The sequence below is a fragment of the Engystomops pustulosus genome, chromosome 2, assembly GCF_040894005.1.
Source record: "Engystomops pustulosus chromosome 2, aEngPut4.maternal, whole genome shotgun sequence".
NCBI classification, from domain to species: domain Eukaryota; kingdom Metazoa; phylum Chordata; class Amphibia; order Anura; family Leptodactylidae; genus Engystomops; species Engystomops pustulosus.
The window spans coordinates 115,447,487-115,469,578 of NC_092412.1; the positions used below are offsets into that span (position 1 = coordinate 115,447,487).

The following is a 22,092-nucleotide window of genomic DNA, read 5'->3' on the forward strand; positions in this document are numbered from 1 at the left end:
CTGGGTATTCTGCAATGACTGTAACTATTTATTGTGGCTGCTAAATGTATGGAAGTTATCCAGGCTATGTAAAGATGCCAATCTGTTATAGCATGCTCCTAACCATTCCTGGAAGAGGAACAGGTTTGGGGGGTTTCTTAGACGGACTATGCTAGAGTATCTCAATGTTATGGGATGTACACTTTTTATAGGTATATGATACTGTTCCACATAACACACGCTGGATTTATTCTGGAAAGAGGGTATTAAAAATGGTGAGGGCTACAGAAATCAGTATTTACACACCAATCATTTTCTTTCCCTGAACCACGATGGCACCAACGGAGAGAGGGACAGGAAACCCAGACTTCAAATTTCCACGCCTCCTCCTCTGCCTCAGTGTGTTTCATAATAAGGGGTACCCATTCTTCGCGCTTTTTTCACCATGTGAGAAATACAGAGACAAAAGAAAATACATGAGAGGGAAAAAAGCGGTGCTGTCGTGGTTCAGGGAAAGAAAATTACCAGTACGTAATTACCTATTTCCCCCTCACCACAACAGCACCACTGGAGATAATAAAATAGTACTAGTAAAATAGTACATAATAGAGAAAAGATGATTTTGCAATGATTAATGTATGAATTGACTAGATAAAGGCTGGGATGGAAACATTGTGAGCTTCTCCAACAGGTAGTGGTGACAGGACCAGTGACAGAAATCAGGTGTGCTTTAAGGTTTAACCCCTTCAAAAATCTAAAACTTTTCATTTTTCCATATACAGAGTTGTGTGATGGTTTGTTTTCTGCATAACAAATTGAACTTCAAAATGGTGGTATTTAATATTCCATGTCATGTCCTGAGAAGCAAGAAAAAAAATGTAATGAAATCGGTGAAAAAACGCATTCAAGCCGTTTTCTTGTGGACTTGGATATTACGGTTTTCACTGTGCGCTCCAAATGACATGTCTACTTTATTCTTTGGGTAGGTATGATTACAGGGATACCAAATTTGTATATGTTTATAATGTTTTCATACATTCACAAAAATGTACAAAAAATGTACAAAAAATAATTATTTTGTAATTTCTGGTGCTAATAACTTTTTCATACTTCGGTTTACGGAGCTGCGGGTGGTGTCAGTTTTAGAACTGTATGACCTTTTGATCACTTTCTATTGAATGTTTTATATTTTTCAAAATGGCAAAATGCCATTATCGACTTTAGGCGCTGTTTTCTGTTATTTTGATAGATCAGGCATTTTACGACGTGGTGATAAATAATATATTTATGATTTTTACTGTTTATTTATATCAGTTCTAGGGAAAGGGGGTGATTTGAATTGTTAGTTTTTAACAATTTTTTTAACATATTTTCATTTTTACTATTTTTCAGACCCTCTAGGTCAGTGGTGGTGAACCTATGGCACAGGTGCCAGGGGTGGCACTCAAAAGCCCTTCAACTGAACACAGTGGGGGTCATTTACTAAGGGCCCGATTCGCGTTTTCCCGACGTGTTACCCGAATATTTCTGATTTGCGCCGATTGTACCTGAATTGCCCAGGGATTGTGGCGCACGCGATCGGATTGTGGCGCATCGGTGCCGGCATGCGCGCGACAGAAATCGGGGGGCGTGGCCGAACGAAAACCCGACGTATTCGGAAAAACCGCCGCATTTAAAAACCGAAAAAGTGTCGCTTGGGGAGCGCTTACCTTCACCTGGTCCGAGGTGGTGCATTCCAGCGCGATGAGATGACTTTCAGCGCAGCAGCGCCACCTGGTGGACGGCGGAAGAACTACATTCATAAATCCCGGCCGGACCCGAATCCAGAGCAGAGAACGCGCCGCTGGATCGCGACTGGACCGGGTAAGTAAATGTGCCCCAGTGTTTGCAAGAAAGGACTCAAGGCTTTCTCCTGTGGTCCAATACAGCCCAGGACGTGCCATGTTCAGCACTATTTTAAAGAAACATTCTTGGCTGCCAGGACTACAGGAGGAGCGAGAATGTGCGGAAAGAGATGGATTGTCATTGGAGTTCCTGCTCTGGGTCCCCCGATTCTTCCGATTCAGGGGACCCTGGAGGGAAGCTACAATCCAATTTTTTCCATCATCTTTCTATTGTATTGGTGAACTCAGGACACCAATATGATTAAAACCTGTGATACAGCAGAGATCAATAAGTTACTGCTTAAATTGTCATGTTGGCACTTTGCGACATATGTGGGTTTTGGTTGTAGCTTGGGCACTCTGTCTCCAAAAGGTCACTGCCCTAGTGTACTTTAACCCTAGGTTGTCTGATCCCATCATATACTGCCATACTGCAGTATGGCAGTATATGGGGATTTTCCTCCTCATTCATTACAATGTGCTAATCGCACATTTTAATGAATGGGTTGTTTGGAAGACCCAAGACTGTCATAGTGACCAATCGTCGCCCCCCCCAAATGATATCATGGGGAGTGACGATGTTCATAAGATAGCGGCGCCCATGCGCTGCCGTTTATTTGAAGCCACCTGCAGTTTTGCTGGCGGCGGTGGGCAGGTTAACACTCTAGCTAGCTGCTAGCACCGATCGCAGGTGTAACTGGTAAGCCTTTGATGCGATATGCGGCAAAGACTTACCAGCCATGGAGAAGTTCAGCCCATGAGCATTCTCCATGCACCGGACCCCAATGTATGACGTACTGTCATGTCACATGTCAGGAATGGGTTAAGGGATCTTAAGGGATCTCCTTAGGGCCCTGACAGAAGGAAAAGAAGGCTTTCCATATTCTAAAATATATTTTAAAAGTAATGGGTATTCTGCTTTTCTGTAAAGTAGAAATAACCTTTTCCGAGAGGCCTTTCCTAGCTAGGATTAGCCCCTCAAGAGCCAAGTGGTGAAGTATGTTGTTCATGGGATGAGAAACTGGCCTTTGAGACAGAGGATCCAGACAGTTTAGAAGGATCCAGGGGTCTGATATTGATAACTCTCTCAGGACAGAGAACCAGGCTTTCTTTGGCCAGAAGGGAGCAATCAGAATCTCTGTAGCCTGGTCTTGTTTGATCTTTTTCAGTACCCTTGGTAATAATATTAGTAGGGGGGGAAAGCATAAGCTAGCATGAACTCCCACTTCACCATCTTGTGAGTTTACAGAACAGAATCTAAGCACTTGTTTGCTGTTTCGAGAGGCAGACAAATCCACATCTGGATTTCCCCAGAGTTTGGTGATCTTTTGAAAAACGTCCCTGTTAAGGCACAATTCTCCTTGTTTCAATCTGGTCCAGCTCAGGAAATCAGCTACTCTGTTTTCTGGCCCCTTTATATGCACTGCCGAAATAAATATCAGATGTTGCTCTGCTAAGGAGAAGATGCTGAATGTTAGGTACATCAATTCTGGACAAATTTTTACATTAAAGCCTGATACATCTGAAAAGGCAGCTTTTAAGGCCTCGAACACAGTGGCTAACACCCTAAAATTTGACCCTGAAATCTATCTGCCATAGAATTATCCTGATCGTTTAAATGAGCCCCCCAACCCCAAGTGCTAGCATCTGTAGTTGACACTATTGGGTTCTCCTGTTTCCAGGGTAGACCACAACTTAGATTTGTAGGGGACAAGCACCAGTCAAAGGACTGAAATACTTCTGCAGGCAAAACAATTCTAGAATCAACACTCACTTCCACTAGTCTCGCTTCCATCCCAGCATTTATGCATATGAAGCTGTAGGGAGCGAGAATGTAATTTGGCCCATGGAACCGCTGGTATGACTGCGGTAAAGAGACCTGAGACTGACATAACCTTACGGATGGAAGGTAAATTATTATTCAGCAATTCTAACACCACCCCCTGAAAATTTAGGATTTTATCTGGGGGAAGAAAAGACCTCTGATGGACAGAATTTAAAGAAGATGACTTTATTAACCAATCTAGTTGTCTCAAGACCTCCTGAACTCTGAGCAACTGAGATGAAACAGTTTCCTCTGACCCTCCTACTAACAAAAAATCATCCATATATCATCCAAATAGGGGACAAATAAACCCAGCCATTCCTGCTATTATTTTAGTGAGAGAGCAACAGCCATTCCGAGGGTATAAACTGTGTATGTGTTAAGGTTCCATTCAAAAATACTGCAACCCTTAAGTACTTTTGAAAAGAGGGAAGAAGTATGGGGACATGGTAAAATGCATCAGATAAATTGATTGATGCCATGTAACAGTACGAAAAAAGTAAATTTATTGTGGATTTGAACATCTCCATCTTAAATTTTTCAATCAATAAAAATGTATACAGAGGTTTAAAATTAATAATAGTCCTCAGCGAGCCATCAGGCTTTCGGACATAGAACAGGGGTGATTAAAACCAGGGTCGAGTACTTTCTGTTGACAGCACGTGGGATGAAGCCTTTTTTCTCTGGTTTCTTCCATTTCGTGTGGATAATGGAGGAGATTTTTTTGTGTAAGGGAACAACTCGTCTTTGTTTTTCTCTTAGTCCTTGAAACATAACATCTTGGACAGAACGACGTTCCTTTTGCTCCTTAATTTCCATTGTTGATCTAACTAGTTTGATCAAATGGTCAGTATCCTCTAAGGGAAACAATGGTCTTCCAGAATCCCAGTTTTTATCTGACACCAGGGTGATATCCTTATCTGAGTAATCCGAAAGATAACCTTTAGAGGGACTCCTGATTCCACCGATTCCCTCCGATCCGCCTCTTCCAAACTCATAATGTGGCACGGTTTGAGCAGACAAGGTTGCAGTAGAGGGTCGAGTCACAAACCCAGTAGATAGATAACGATAACAGTAGGCTAACATGTATATATATATATATATATATATATATATATATATATATATACACACACACATATAAGCAAAGACAGGGAATACAAATACAGTATACTGTACACACACAAATGGGTACATACTGAGATAGGCAGCAGGAACAGTGGGCAGCAATCCTGTGGCCGACTGAGAGCATGGACAACACACGGACTAGTGAGCTAGGGTCTCCTTATTATTGAATTTCCCGCCAGCGGCTCCGATCATGCCGCGGGGTTGCCCCACTTCCGGTATCCTTTTGTATCAGGTACGGCGGAGCCCCAGAGACTCTTCCCTTGTTCCCAGGATTTACCAGATCAGTGGTACTCCAGACTCCCAGATATGGCATGGAGCCATGGCCAGAACCAACGGCCAGAACATGTGGCACAGGCGACACCCGGAACCCCCTCACTCCGATGAGCAACACGGCAGGCATCCAAGAACCTTATTGAGATTCTTGCTGGGTCTCCCACAGGGAAAAACACTGATGCAGAGGAAGAGGCGGGGATATTTAAAGTCTGGATTTCCTGTGCCTGGGACAGGCCCCTCTCTCCGGTTGTGTGGGGGTAAAAAATGTGGAGCTATTAAGGGAGACATTATTAAGTGTGGGGACACAAATGGGGAGATTGGGGCACATTTACTAAGAGCTGTGCGCAAGTTTCCTGGTGGACTTTGCACGTTCATTTCGGTGCAAACTTGCACAGGCATTTAAGAAGTGCCTGCGCCACTTTTGTGGTAAAGCTGCACTTTTCTTTATGCGACACAAATTTCTGCACTGAAGGGGGCATTCCTGTGCTCATTCAGGATGTGCGCCGCGCCCTATGTTAAAGTTCCACTAAAAAAATGTGGTGCACTCTGCTTGGGCAGTGTAGCGAGCCCTCTGCACTATACACTGTTCTTAGTAAATGTGCCCCATTATCTTTTGTTGGCACATGTTGGTACAGCGTTAGAATAAATGTTCCTTTATCAACTCCGTAAAAGCTGGGTAATATGGTTACATACTGTAACAGTTACAATTTCAGTACAGTTGCTATTTAATCGCCAGGCAGGGAGTCCTTCCATCATATTTCTATATGATACAAGAACTCCTATTCACTGCAACATGCTCTGTCCAGCACACAGGTCCATTTCCTCAGACCAAGTACATTCCTGTGCAGGTAGCCCAAGTACATTCCATAAAAGCATGGTCTTAATGCATATTAATCCATGTGTAGCCAGACACTGACAAAAGGAGGTTACATTTTTATATGATACCTACTACTTATCATGCAAATCAAAAACTTGGTTTTGCTGTGCACAATAAAGAAATTTTTTGGTCATGGTGAAGATGTGGTTGGCAGCCTCTGAATTATTAAATGCACATCCATGCCATCATACAACAGACAAGAACTCTAGTTATAAAACACAACACATGCAAATTGATCAAGATACATTTCCATTGTAGTAGCAAAGCAGTACACAAAATGTATTGTTTCTTGGTCTTTAAACAGGTTAGTAATTCACGGTCATACAGAAATAAATTACAGTACCACAATCTGAAATTAGTTTAAATATATATCACACAAATGCATGCATAATATTACAACTGTATATATCACAAACTGGTATGACCTCTATTATTCTGATATAATCTGTATTATTAACACATATTGCGTTATGCTCATGTATTACTGTATGTAATGTAAGCTTATATCAAGCTTTTGTAAAGTCATAGGATTAAAGTAAGAGGCCAATCAGCATCTTGTTTATCACCAGCTTTTACACTACTCAACTATCATCACCCTCAGGGTATGAAATATCCTTTCTAGAATCCACTGCGCAAAAAGGCCCGTCGCCTCTCCCTGGGCGTGCATCTTCCCTGCTATGTGTTCTTGCCCGCAACAAGGCGATTTGTGTCCCCGATACCGTTGAGTGCCGTTTGCTTTTCTTTTGCACTGGATTGCTACTGTTGTGACGCCCTACGTGAACCCGGGTTGGGACTTTGTATATGCCACTTCACATGTGCAGCTGCATTTGCTGGACTTTGTTCCTTCTCTGTTTTGGCTTTGGAGAAGGTAGTGCCGATTGCTTTATTCTTGTTTATTCATCCTTTCTAGAATTGTCTCTTATATTTACCTATAATAGAACCAATCCAAAGCCAAATGCAAATTTGCTGTAAAGAGTTACTTTTATAGGCTTGGACTGTACCTAGTATCATATTTAGTTTCTTACAAAAGATACTGGTTGTATCCCTGTTTCTGTACCACACATAATCACAAGCTCGATGCAATGTGAAAGATTGTTATGTTTGATATGAAACCTTCAGCATCTAATATGACTTTAGAGGTAATTTATTATACATAAACAAGGGAGTTTTAATGTAAAAGATGGAATAGAAAATATATTTAGTACCCGACCAGAGGGGCTGGTAGTTTAGAAGTGTAAAAGCTGGTGACAGTGTTTGTATACTGTTAGTAGAGAAAAATATGGTTAACTATGTAAAATACAGCTAACAAAGACAGGAAGACAATCTGTACTCCCTTACACTGTCATAGTCATAATATAAGCCTACAAAACAAGAGATGTCTTGAATAATTCCTATAGGCAATTCATTTTGTTAGGTGTTCATGTTGTTAAATGTTAAAAACTTTGGTTGACGATCAAATGATAGTAAATAGCATTCACCTTTCCCTTGCTGGATACATAGCTATGAGCCAATAGCTTTCTTTTACTTCTATAATGGAAGGGACATAGTGGGCAGTGTAGTTTTCAGTCTTGAAAGAGGCCTTCTTATGATGTCAGTATAGAACAATCATGTTTTATATAATTAGAGTAAGTGGGCCGTGTAATTAAGAAACCTGTGGAAACTATTGAGCTATTGTATCCATAGTATTCTTTTGCATGCGTGTGCTATCCTAATTTATAAAAGTATTGCTTTTCTGAGCATGGTAAGGATCTGACTTGATGTGCGGTAAACAATAGTATATAAAGCTTTGAGGTATACAAAAGCTTCTCAAAGGGAAGCCATTTTGTCAATGTACCCTGCTGCTTTTCATCTCAAGGAATCTAAAACCTCAAACTATAGTTCACATTGCCCTTCCCTGCTAAAATAAAACATAATGTTTGCTGTACCTTGTACCACTAAACCCTGATCTAAATTCACTTACATATCAACAGTTTGCCATAACATTTGTTTAGAAAATGAGGAAATAGGTCACTTACAGCAATTCCATGGCCGAAACCAGAACCTGGTTGAGGACTTGCAGCACTAATGTAGTTGCCAACCCCAGAGTCTTGGCTAGCAGTTCCATAGATATCAGCAACAGGGCCTGGGCTGTTTGCCCCTGGGAATCCACCAGGTCGAGCTGGGTTGGTTCCTGCCGGGGAAGCGGGTGCGCCATAATTCGGTTGAGCACTGTAGCTATTCAGGACTAGTGTGCAGAGAATAAAGCCAAGTATAAGAGCAGAAGCATGGCATGCTGTGTTATTACAAACAAAACAGGGCAACTCATCAACAGGCAAACACTACAGAACAGCCCTGGCTTAATCTCAAACACTCAATCAAGGCCATGCAGAACAAGAGCATGTAATATAAGAGCAAACTACAAAGTTAAAGTAAAAGTCAACTACATACATTGAAAAAGCAATCATCTACTATTACCCAAAACTGGTGAACTAAGATTAATCAAAAGCATTAAAACGGGTGAAATGATGTTTTCAAACACTCTATGATCATGCAGTCATGTTTTTTTTTCCTTTCTTTCTCCTTAGTGTATGGAAACAGCATTCACATACCATGCAGACTACAAAGGAACTGTGCTCTAATATTATGAAGTGAGTTTCACTTGATGACCTGATGCTAGTTGGAAGCAGGAATTCTGACTAGTGAATTTCTTTTTTAGAAATTTAAATACAGATATGGAAAAAATATTTTTTTGATATATAGGAAAAAGCAGTAATAGAGGTTTTTGAGTAATTTCTTATATATTAGATAAGGCAAAAATCATTTGGATCTCAAAGGGAAGCTATCACAAGGGAAAACCAACCAAATCACCATATTGAGGATGTTTTTATGGCAGTACTCACTTACGGTATCCTGTAGTCATCTCACAATGGTCTATGAGCTGTATGCTAAAGGATGAGTGCTCATGACATTCCCTTCAGGGTTAAGCCTGGAACCGGGAACATCAGGTCTGCTAAGATTGCCAAAATAATGGAGAGGACTCCTAAATGCTTGAGTACATGGATCATTGATGGACAGACTGCAGAAAAGCAACTACCGCAGCTTAAGGGTGTTAAAAATGAATCAGACCTTCTCCAGACACAAAAACATAAAATTTTAACTACATCAAAAATAATAGATCTGTGCACAGTTGTTTGCATCACAAATTATGCTGAACCCCTGATGGCAGCAACAGGCAACTGAATTACTGGTAACTGTGTTGAGAAATGGAAATTATTGAGTAGCAACCAGTATAATAAAATAAAGTTCAATTTGGGGAAGTACTTGTAACCATATAGGGTAAAGAAGAAAATCTGTAAGCCAATCTAGATCATAGTGTATGAAAAAAATGCTTCTTGTACATAACTTATTTTAGAGGAATAAACAATGTATAGGCCTTTTTCAATCTGCCTTTGTCCTAAGATACTACATGTAAGAGTTGTAAATTTAAAGTGTAACCATCATTTAAAAAAAAACTTTTGATATGTTGTAGGACAGGTAATTTTAAGCCCATTTGCAATTGTATTAGTTACCCAAATCTTGCTCCTTCCTCTTTTATTCCGCAGCCTTCCCCCCTGTTGTTAGTGACTTCTTAGATTGCTGTTGCTAGGCACTTCCCGTCTTCACCGAGGAGCTGGCTACAGTAACACACCCCCTCTCTCTACTCTCAGCTGTTTACCTCATAGCTCAGTGCACCAGCACTCAGTCATGTGCTGACAGATGCCCTAACTAGTGTAATAACCAAAAACCTCTCTCTCTCTCAGCTTTCCCTACACTTGTATATAAACAAATAATCCACACAGACACAAGATGCAGATCGATCACAATCCCTCCTCCCCCATCACCTCATACTACACAGCAGGAAGTGACAGGAGAGACTCTCCAAGTCTTCATGCTGCCCCCTCATGTGCTGTGCTGAAGTTTTACTTAGATAGATAGATATGACTAGATAATAGATAGATATGAATAGATAGATAGATATGACTAGATAATAGATAGATATGAATAGATAGATATGAGATAGATAGGATATACATAGAAATATAATAGATAGATAGATATCAATAGATATCAGATAGATAGATATGGTGTCATTGGTCAGCACCATGCGCTTGTGATGAGGTGACAGGAGGCAGGTACCACTCCTCCATCTTGCTGATTGCAGTTTTTTTGAGAGCTGTTATGGGCCAAATAAGGTACTAAATGGGGATCGAGAGGCAAAATACTTTGAGGAATGATTCCCAGGGACACCTGGAGCAGAATTATGTTTATTAATTTTTTTTTTCTCAGAATGACGGTTACACTTTAAAGGGCTGAATATAACATGAGGGGTTCCGGCTGATAAAAAAAAAAATGGGTCAATGAAAATCTCAGTTGTACCAACTTGTTCTAAACATTTTGGTAGACTATCTGTAAAAAAATTAGGGTAGTGTCTTCCTTGTAATGTGGTCTATCATACATAGAAAAAACGAACTTCCATTGTAAATATACAGCGCAGATACAACAACCCGGCTCTTTAGATAACATCTAACATTGCTTAAGGGCACAGCAGCTTTCAATAGCTTACGTAAAAAGCAGTCAATTTATTTAGCAGATGTGAAACTATAATAATCTAATGTTATGAAACATACTAAGGCAATCCATTTGCCAAGTTGAATTGTAATGCCAAACACAAAATGGAAAGGCTGCAGCAGTTTCATTTCAATGACTAAGAATGGGACTGGCGGAGAGATTTAGGCCTAAGGCACAAATGTACTCAGAGCCTGCCATAGAGATTTGCTCTATCCACAAGTGCTGTACCCTTTATTGGATAATGTATTAAAGTAAATTTCTGACATTTAACAGTATGGGGCATGACATAAACAAGCTAAAAGGAGAATTTCTCACCACGACTCCTGTAAAATCAATCATTAAAGTTTGTTTTACCAGTGCTGCCCTATATTTTAAATGACCAAACACATACTTAAGCTACGTAGAAATAACACTGACATTTGCCAGAATGTACACCAAAAGCTGTGTTTAATGAAGTGGTGTAGGTATATGGGTCACAGTGGTCACTGAAGGTACACAGAGGTCTATAAGACTGGGGACCCTCAGGCCCCTTTCACAAATTTGTCCTCTTCTGAATATTTGATAATCTATAATATTTTCCACTGCTCTCTACACTGATATTCATCCTGACAGAGGTTCTCTACTCCCTTCCACCCTGTACAAAGATCATTTCAATGCATTTTCCCAATAAGCAAGTTTCCTGCTAACTCGAATACATAGGGCCTAATTTGCTGATCGATGGGGGTCTCAGTGATGAGACACCCACAGATCATGAAAACGGGGGTCCGATTGTGCATGATAGCTCTGTCTTGCATGACTGTTCTGCTCCATACATCTCAATGGAGCCGACAGAATTTGCCTAACTTGTATCTGTGGGAAAACCCCTTTAAGCTTGAATAGTATACTATGACCTCTGCCAAATGTCTATTATCTGAGATAAATGTATGTCCTGAAGACTTAAATTGTATATAAAGACCGATGGAGGACGCCAACCCTGTCATTTTTTTGCCCACTGGGGGTGAGCCTTATATATAATTAATGTTTTCATGGTGTGTTCTATTTTCATTTGTTCTTTAAGTATTTGGGCATCCTGCTTAAAAAAGGGACACAGCTTTTACCCCACTATCCTATTAGCATCTCCAAGTATGGTATGTAAAGTGGATGTGAGGTAAGAAGAGACATCTTGTGTGTGAGATGAGACATATTTAGGGGCAATGCCAAAGTAGGAAATGCAAACTACAGATAGATTTCCAGTTCCCGCTTTTTTCTTTAACTGCCTGTATCTCTGCTTCTGTGACAGCCTGATGCGATCTGAAAGATGAGATTTGACACCAAAGTACTCTGGAACCAAAGATAGGGGTGTCTGAAGTGATATTTCCCCCTCTATCCTGTAAAAGTGACTCATGTAAATACATGACTGTTTGTACATTTTTGATGTATACAGTATATTGCCTTTTTTATTTGGTGTTGGTACCCCTGTTATAGTTTTAACATGGAGGGAATGAGACAATACCTACACAGGTTATGCTCTGGCAGTTTCCCCAACATCTGGTATTAATAAATTAAACCAAGATATTCCATTTTATATTTCAAATCCATCTTTCACTGTTTAACTTCCTACATCTACTATATCTAACACCCAAATAATGCAGTCTCACTGCAGCTGCCACCCATTTGTCAGGGGGTGTAGAAAGGTTGGGATTTATAAGTTTCCAGGCAGACAGTAAATAAACACCCGCTAGTTATTTGCCCAATCTTTCCACTGAATGGGAAGAGATGTGATTGTATGCAAACAAAAGCAATTAAAGGCAAATAATAATAATGAGAGAATCTTAATTAGTGTGTTCCTACTCTTACAAGACATCGATATAGCTTGTTTGCTTCTTCTGAGTATACATTCCAACCATGAAACCAGTGTGATGTGAGGAGAAATCCTCCAATAAGGAAACTTAAAATCCATTGCTGCTATTGCATGTATATTTGGTGCTGTAATCTTGCGATGCAATGATACTTGGAAATTACTCACACTATGAACTCCTGTGACAATTGAATTTTCTAAAATTTTTGCTGCCAATGGAACAAGGATTATCAATTAAACTTTATCACAGACACCTTACAGCTGATCATTGCAGTCTGAGACTGTAGTAAAGCTTCCAGAGAGCTTCACCAGAGACCACAGTGGGCAGGGAGGTGCATCTGTAACTAAGAGACATCTGTAAGTTGGGTGTCGTTAAGTCGGGGACCACCTGTGTTTCAGGTTTCAAAGAGAAACCATCCTATCATTTGGAAGATAACTGCCAAATACAGTGACTTAAATCCCTTCCCTCTGTGAAAAAGTAAAATTATACTATGAAGGAAACACGGTCTTCCTGTATCATTCTGTATAAAATAGTACAATCTGTTGCACAATTCAATTAAAAAAAGAAATACAGGCAGTCCCCGGGTTATGTACAGGGTAGGTTCTGTAGGTTTGTTCTTAAGTTGAATTTGTATGCAAGTCAGAACTGTATAGTTTATCATTGTAACTCGAAACAATTGGATTTTAAAAATGTTGGGTTGTCATAAAAACCAGGATTAACAAGAAATCTTAATTATAGACACCTTTGATAACTATTATAGCTGTTTATTGTAGCCTAAGGCTAAAGTACAGTAAATTTCCAACATCCAAAGGTCAGTTTGTAACTAGGGGCCATCTATAAGTCGGGTGTTCTTAAGTAGGGGGCCGCCTGTATACTGATGTACAGACATAACAGTGTATGTTGGATGAAAGGGGCAAAGTTGACATCCTTCTATAAAATTAGTTTGCTTCTCAAAAGTGAAAAAGCCTGGCATTCATGCTGAAAACACCTTGAAATACAGGCATTAACTAGATTTATTCTCACCTAAAATATCTAGATAAACTAAATAAATATACAAATGAGAGAAGATATTGGTGTACCTTTGTGGGTGCAATTGAAATAAGTGAAAAATAAGAGAAGAGTATGACCTATAGTAGGCTACTGGGATGATGTATTTTGTTTCTAAGCTTTTCTATCCTCAGCTTTCAATGGACAGTGAAAAAACCTGATTGTAAATGATAACTATCTCAATACATAGGACAGCCGAACATAACTTCAACAAAACACTCATGAAATGCAAGTACCGTTTCCTGCAATCTATTCCAGCCATAAACTATATTAAAATGCCCTGTATTTTGTTCTAGCATTGATGAAGCAAATCAATAATAGCACTTGTGCTAGAAAATAAGTCATATAAAATACATGTTCTGATCATTTCAGGAAAAAACAGAAGGAAAAGACTTGTAAGAGTAAAATGTCAAGCTATGAATAAAATTATGCTGGAGTGTGTGTTTATAGTCAAACCTCATAATTTAAAGTAAGTGATAACAGAGTCAAGTCATTTTAGTTCATTGAACACTCATATAATGCTGTATTCATTCGCACTGATCACAGAGCTGAATGCGGAAATTATGTCTGTGACAAAATCACTCCTACACATTCATTATATTCTACATTTTCCATGGGAGTGGTAGATGTGCAAGTCAATGCATTAAGCAAACAAATAACAGGGTTGAAAACTCTACCTGTAGGTGTTAGAAAAGAGATATTTCTAGATAATAAATATATCACATTACAGCGCAGAGAATGGAAAATATGATTTAATAAACCGTACATTACTGTTTCTCTAACACAACATCTATCATAGCCAGGGTTATTAAGTTAACAAATCATTGGTGCTCCCAGACCACAAGTGCAATGAGTTTACTAATATATTCCACAGGTACTGGGAGGGGGAAAGGGTACTCCTAACAAATAAAAGAAGCTCACTGGACAGGGACAGGGACGTAATCCAAGGCAAACAGTGGTCTGCTTCATATGTGACTGTATTTTATTCACAATGGTGTCAAAATGATTCAGAAACCAATCATGCCCATTTAAAATGTATCTTCAGATTATTCTACATAAAAGAGTCAGATCAATGGTTTTGGTCCATGAATATCTTCTCAAGAATAGACCTGGTAGGGAAAGTAGAGTGACCTTCCTGCTCCCCTCCACCTCTACATAGCGTAAGAAGTCAAAATCTAAGCTTGAGAAGAGTCCTCAGGGAGCAATATGTGATGTGAACTGACTACAGTGTGTAAGAGAAAAGGGACACTTCTAACAGTTGGACAACAGTTCAGCTATAAGATAAGATAAACCATGTGATGGCATCATAGCACTAGAAACCAAAAGCAGTGACCTGACCAGTTGGTTTGGGCAACTTCTATACATACTTTTTGAATGCCGCTGAGATGGGAAGAGGTAGAGGGCCATACCAAGAGGTCACCTAATGTTGTGCAAACCGCCCATCTACCCTTGCTAGTTTCATGAGATGTATAATTCCTGAAAATTGGACTTCCCAATAACAATCTCAAAATTCAATGGAAAAACATGTCATCTCATCAATTTTATGCAGTAGGACAGATTACTGGTTTACTAGCAGGTTTTGATTTTTTATTATTTGGACATTATAGTATTCTGTATAATTCTTATAGCAGTATTATGCAAGCTTTATGAGTACCGTATTTTTCGGACTATAAGACGCTTCTTACTATAGGACAACCCCAGATTTAGGCTTCCAAAAAAGGAAAAATATATTTTTCACCAATTAAAATATTAAAATATTCCTGTTTTTCGCACTAAAGTACAGCACACACAGATCTGCTCCATCCATACATTTACACACACAGCTCTGCTTTATCCATGCAGTTACACACACAGCCCTGCTTCATCCATACATTTACACACATAGCACTGCTCCATCCATACGTTACACACACACAGCTTTGCTCCATCCATACATTTACACACACAGCTCTGCTTCATCCATACAGTTACACACACACAGCACTGCTTCATCCATATATTTACACACACAGCCCTGCTTCATCCATACATTTACACACATAGTACTGCTACATCCATACATTTACACACACAGCTCTGCTTCATCCATACATTTACACACACAGATCAGCTATACACATGTAAGGAACACTCTGGGAACTACTCTACACATGAATACATACACAGATGTAGTATACACAAATAAGGAACACACAGGGAACTATTTACACACACAGAACCCCCCCCCCCCCTTCTTATTACACTGTCTCAACACAGCATGTCCCCATTCTCGTATGTGGTGATGTAAGAAGCATGTGATCAGTCACATGATTCTGACATCACTGCAGGTACTGTAGGCAGGAGGAAAGAGCAGTGCGGAGGCTCTCCGCTTTGGGAGATCGGATGAAGCGCCATATCAGGGCATCATCCGATCTCCATTACAGCGGTCAGGAGAATCTGGCAGTGTTTTTTTTTTGCTAAAAAGTGCATCTTATAGTCCAAAAAATACGGTAAATTCACACAGACACACGTTCTCACTCAATATAACAATACAGTCTAGAGAGCCTATGACCAAGATTCAGAGACATGCAGTGAATATTGTTGTGTTGCCACCCAGGTTTGAATTTCGGCTGAGTGTTGTGTTGCAGTACTGGTAAAATTCTGGTTACATACGAAAGATCAATGGCTGCGATGAAGCAGAGTAGCAATATGGTGATTTTATGGAGCATGGCTAAAGTTATTATTTGGCCCTAGCAATATGCATGGCCAGTGCAGGGTTACAGGTTACGTGTACATTTAAGGAACTATGTGGTTATATGTCAAAGGGCTATTATTAGTCTTACAATCAGCACATAAGCAATAAACACTACACATTGTGTAGTAGATAATCTTAGAATATACCACATATCAGCAGTTAAAGATTTCCTGGTCTGCTCAGGATCATATATCTTCAGATACAGAAGCTGGGTAAAATGTTAGGGATAGCTTATCTGCCTCACTGCCTTACAAATTACTGCAGTAAGTGAGCTAAGAACATCCTTGAAAAGCTATCCTGTGCTGGACATTAAAGGTCGACATTATGAGATAAACTCTAGCTTGATAAAATACAGCAAAGTTGCAGCCATGAGTCATTACAGCCTTTTACTGGGATTTTTTATTTAAGTGACTTTTACAAAGGGAAAATAACATCAATGTGTAATGTAACTATAGGAAAACAAAAATATATTTAGTCGATGAAGCTGCTTAACACAACATAATAGAATGAAGGACATTTCATACAGTGGATGCAGTAAAGGTAAAAAAATATTAGAAAATATTAAGCATTCGTTGAAAAATAAAGTTTTGTATAATTTTTTTTAGAAATTAGCAGACAAATCCATCCTTAAAGGGGTATTCCCATCTGGGTATTTTCATTTAATTAATATGCCATATACATACTTTTCTCAATTGCAAGTTGTAAAAAAAAATTATCTGCTTGAAGATCTTTTCCTATAAATGTAGCCATGTTCCCCCTTAGAAACAAGGCATCTGTCCTTGGATATGACCACCCCAAATGTTGGCAGCGGTGGTCAGACATATGCTATTGAACATTGCCCATACAGTAACACCGACACATTTCATAGGCAAAAATAAGTTGTTTCTTTGTGCAATCCCTCCAGCAAAGGTGGTCATATCCAAGGACAACAATCTCGTTTCTAAGGGACTAAATGACTACATTTATGGGACATTATCTTCACACATTTTTTTAATAACATCCAATTGAAGATATGCATGTATATGGAAGATGAATTAAATTAAATGTCAATGCCCAAATGAGAATACCCCTTTAATCCATAACTCACTTCCTGTGTGAACTTTAATAATGATTCATTTAATTGTCATTCTTACTAAAATACTTTTCTGGTTGAATGTCTAGCCACAGCTATGCTACCTGCAACCATATCATCTAAAGGATGTGTATGTAAGAATACTATTACATATTGTCAGACAATTCACCTATCCATGAGAAAAATATGTAAAACCTACATGGAAGGGCATTACAGGCATTCCCCAGGTCACATACAAGATAGGTTCTGTAGGTTTGTCCTATGGTTGACGATATTTTATAAGTGTAGCTTTAGACTAAATAGTTTTTGTCCCTGTGACTAATGGTTTTCCAAATTTTGGGTTGTCATAGGAAGAAGTCCTTTTTATGTAATGTGACGATTCCCAAAGAGACCTTTTATTATATAGTATATCACTTCATAAATATACCAGATGCTATAATCACAATTTTAAGCTCTCAAGAAGCTTAGAGTCTGTTTGGATATGGCCATAGCATAAGAATATCTGGCTAGGAGTAAGCATGTCGTTAAGTAGAAAAAAACTTTGCATTTGCATTTAATGTAAACATGGTACACATGGAATGTGTTGTTATAATAAAATGTTGCCTTTCATACATCTACACAAATAATATTTCTAGCATATAGACACCCTTTCCTCTCAACAAAAGAAATGAAATCGACATTTTAAGCAAAGCACATAAACACATATTACTTTGGGTCTAGTTTACAGTCATTTTCCAATGTGCATGCATATACATAACATTGAGATTGGCAGCAATAATTATTTACTCTCGATTGTAATACTTTAACCCAAAGACTCAAGGTTTCAAACAGTAATACAGTAACAGAAACCTGGCATGCAATACTTGACCTTGTGCAATTTATATCTCAATGCAATATTCCCACTGATTAATTTTAGCCATCACACCCCAAAATAAAGAAAGGCTTACAAACCTGGACTCTTAAACTGATCCGGGCTGGGAAGGTGATGAAGGGGGGAGTTACTTGCTGAAGCAGCATGCTCGCTACGAAGCATCTGAGCCGCTCGAGGCCCCATGGAACCATAATCCGCGAATGATAGTGTGGCCCGTTGGTCACCGGGCGAGGTATAGAAACCATAATCTGGGATTCCTAAAGACATATTGACTTTGTCACTAAAATATCTAGATTGTGACGCAGTGAATTAATACAACATAAGCAAACAAAAAGTTAAGGTTGTAAAGTACCAAACAAATAGGCAGTCAGCCCTTGCAATCTATTCCACAGCTTCATTTAATCAGAAAAAACACACAAATACATAAAACAGTCATCATGGAAATGCACAGTATGTGGTTAGTTAAAAAGAAAACACATAATACAAAAAGAATATTAGCTTTGACTCAATTAGAAACAGCCAATTAAGTAACTTCCCAGTATCCTCCAACTCCTGTCTGTCTGAGAATAAACCTTAACCTGCCATTTTCCTAAGATACCCCTAAAGCAAACATTGCATAAAAGAGAATAAGGCCCCCATCTTCATCCAAAATTTTGGTTTCATGAACCTAGACCTTATTCATAAACGTAGATGGCTACTGAGCCGAAAATAAAGTCCAATCTAATCCTATGTGTAATAAAGTGAACAATTCTCAATAACTCAGCTACTATTACTGCACAAATAAAGAATTGGATTCAATAGTGTTCTGGCAGGATGACGGTCAACCCCGGCAAATCCAAAATCATGATTGCTGGGAAGAAGGGACTACTTGCACATATAACTATGTTGCTTGAAGTCCCTTCCCTGGCATTGTTTTCATCCATGAAATCCAGCCAGCACATAATTAGAGATCTGGTAGAGGTCTTGATTATTTTGATTAGTTGGTGTTTACAACAGGAGTACAAATATCTAAAATATCAGAAAAGATATCAAAATTCTTAGTAGATATAGGCTGATGACTACTCATCTTCTGCTGTTTGATTAATGCTATTTGGCAGAACTGCTGTTCAATTGGATAATAAAAATATTTCTTAGCAAATAAAATCAAGGCACCATGCAATAATCCATTACAGAATTATTTTACAATGAAAAAATAGATGCTATAACATGGGTGAGTTTTTTCATTTTTAAAAATTGATTACAAAATGAATAAAAAGGTAAAACAAATAAATGGATATAGCACACCTGCTTAAAAGGGAACCTGTCACCAGATTGGCCATTTTTGACCTCTGAGAAGAAGCAGGAGGTGGAGCTGTACAGGAGCACAAAGGTGGGGGCCAAGCTCTGAGGAGTGGGTAACACAGACAAGCCACATGTTTTTTTTTTAAATCCATCCAAACCAAAGTCCAGCCCCAGGATTTTTTCTGGGAGCAAGGTAAGTTATAACACACAATTATATTGTGCTTAGAAAAGGCAGGAAGGCAGATTTGCACTGCTGACGTTATGGGCTTTTACAATCTGTCTTTAGTGAAAAATGAGGTCCCTGGTGACAGGTTCCCTTTAACTGGCCCCCTGCCAGAATGGACTGGTGGGTACCAGGGAAGGAGGCATTTAGATTTGAAATGTTCTCCCTTGTAAAAAAAATAAATAATTGGGGGAAAAGCAGATGTTTGGAAAAAGAAAAATCATTTTTCACTTGCATAAATCAAAGTGAATTAAGCTCCATGAAACACCTGTGCTGTTCAAATGCTTATTGTACCCCTTGACAGGTTATTTGAGGGGTATATTTTCCAAAATGGGGTAAATTGTTGGGGTTTTCCTCTGTTATCCTTGTAACTTTTCAAATGTTTTAGGGTATTTAAAAACAAATCCATCAAAATCTGGCATCCGTAGGCATAAGAGGCGCTTGTCAGCTGATACAGCAGGTAACATCCAACTGTGGAGCATGGCCATATTCAAGATAAACTGCACAATACAATTTGAACTATGTATTCTCCCTTTATCCAGCAAAAAATCTGTACATTTTAGGGCTAAATAAATGTTTTATTTAAATTTTTCAAATGTTATTTATTCAAATTTTTAAACTTCCATATAGGACCTCCATCTTGTTCGAATTTATGTGAGATTCTTAAATGGTTTCTAATAAAAAGGAAACCCCCATAAAAATAAATTACCGCTTAAAATAATATATTGTGGGATTTCCTTGACAATTTGGAAAATTACTTAACAATTTGTAAGCCTTCTAAAGTCCTTAAAAAATAATGCAACATAAAAATGTATAGCATTGTAAAGCATGCATATGGTTAATCATAGTAAATAACTAATTCGGATGGTGGGACTATCTGTTTGAAAAGTATAACATTTTATACAAATATACATTTTATTCTGAAAGAGACACATTTTTCCAAAATGTTGTCAACTTTCTCATGTTTATAGAAATAAATGCAAATACAAAATTTCCCACAACAACCTGTCATGAAAATACAATCTCAAAATCACTTGGGTAAGTTAAAGCACTCTAATGATATATACCGCATAAAGATTTGCGGCAAACACATGACAGATTAGAAAAATCGTGCTTGGTCCGCAAGGTGAAAATGAGCTTGGTCCTCAATGGGGTAAACGTCCATGTCCATTTCGAGCGGAGAATAGGGTCTACAACCTATGGGATGATTCCCTATTCTGAGCCATACACATGTATAGTGTTATTATAGTCCAACAATCCATAAAACTACCATACAAAGCATTTTTTTGGTATATACCAATATAATTAATGGTATGGGTTTGGGTTTAAAACATTAATCATTATGGTACAAAATTGTTAACAGGATAAAGAAACATTTAAAAAAATAAAAAGTAAAATCCAAGCAACTTGAACTATTACAATTATTTTCTTTTTATTCACAAGTATTTTCTACTTAAAAAATTCCAGAAATAATTTATTCTTGCAAAGAGCGCTGCACACATTTTACAGATCAGGATATGAGTTTTATTCCTTCCAACAGTGCACATTCAAAACATTGTTTTCCTTTTCATTTAGCAAAGGGAAATTACTATTTACCGTGTGCAATGCCAGAGAAACTCAAGCGCTGCAAGGAAATTTGTCCCAAACACCTGTGTTCCTGCCACCCCCCACACATAAGCATAATTGGCCTGACGCAGAGAACAAGCTCAGGCCTGCAGATCTAAGGTCCATGGAGGAGAAAAGCAACTGCTCTACAGCCTCCAAGAAGTACACAACATCAACAAGTAAATTTACTGGCCAGTCATCAGTGCAAATATGTGATTCTATTTTACTCCATCTCTGTAGAGCATGTTTTGACTCTCTCTTCCTCGCTTCTAATTAAAGGTCGAGCGATGCCATCTCCGGTGGTAAGCCGAGTGAAACAACACCATCACATAGGAAGAATGCACATGCTGGGAATCAAAAGGTGTGGGCAGATGGGGAGAAATTAAGAACTTCTGGTAAAAATAACTTTCAGTCTCTTTGTTCCTTTGACGACTTCAGCCTGAAATTACCTCTGATTTAATTTATGGCACATAGAAATGTCTTATAGGAAGTGAAGCCTTTATTTTCCCTCCTTGGCTTCTGATAATTTTTTTCATGTCACATTTTACCAATCCTAGGTCTCAACCATACCTGTTAAATAAACAGTTCATGTGCATTAAACAGTTAAGAACCGTTTCAGGTAATTTTTTAACCCCTTAGCGCTCCGCGCCGTAGCTATACTGCGCGGGCTCCTGCGATAAGCGCTCAGCGCTGTATGGCTACGGCGCGGAGAAAAAATGCTGGTTCGGCATCGTTGGTAGCAGGGTAGCACCCACGGTCGGAGTGGGCTCCAATAGCGGGTGTTCAACCCGTTAAATGCTGCGGTCAGCGCGACCACGGCATTTAACTTGCCTTTGGGGGTCTTTCCCCCACGATCACCCCCCGTGCCA

At 38.9% G+C, this 22,092-nt stretch overlaps 1 protein-coding gene across 11 annotated transcripts in view; it reads right to left on the bottom strand.

Moving 5' to 3' along the window:
* Positions 1-22,092, bottom strand: part of MSI2 (musashi RNA binding protein 2) — a 466,329-nt gene that overhangs the window by 17,220 nt on the left and 427,017 nt on the right. For 4 of the 11 annotated variants that reach the window (XM_072136094.1, XM_072136093.1, XM_072136099.1 and 1 more), the window contains 2 exons: positions 18,195-18,371; positions 7,981-8,189 (listed from right to left, as the gene is read on the bottom strand). In XM_072136094.1, coding sequence (XP_071992195.1) covers positions 7,981-8,189; positions 18,195-18,371 — 386 coding nt within the window. Of the gene's footprint in view, positions 1-7,980; positions 8,190-18,194; positions 18,372-22,092 lie in introns of those variants that run through there. The other 7 variants (XM_072136098.1, XM_072136097.1, XM_072136102.1 and 4 more) reach the window with 4 other exon arrangements.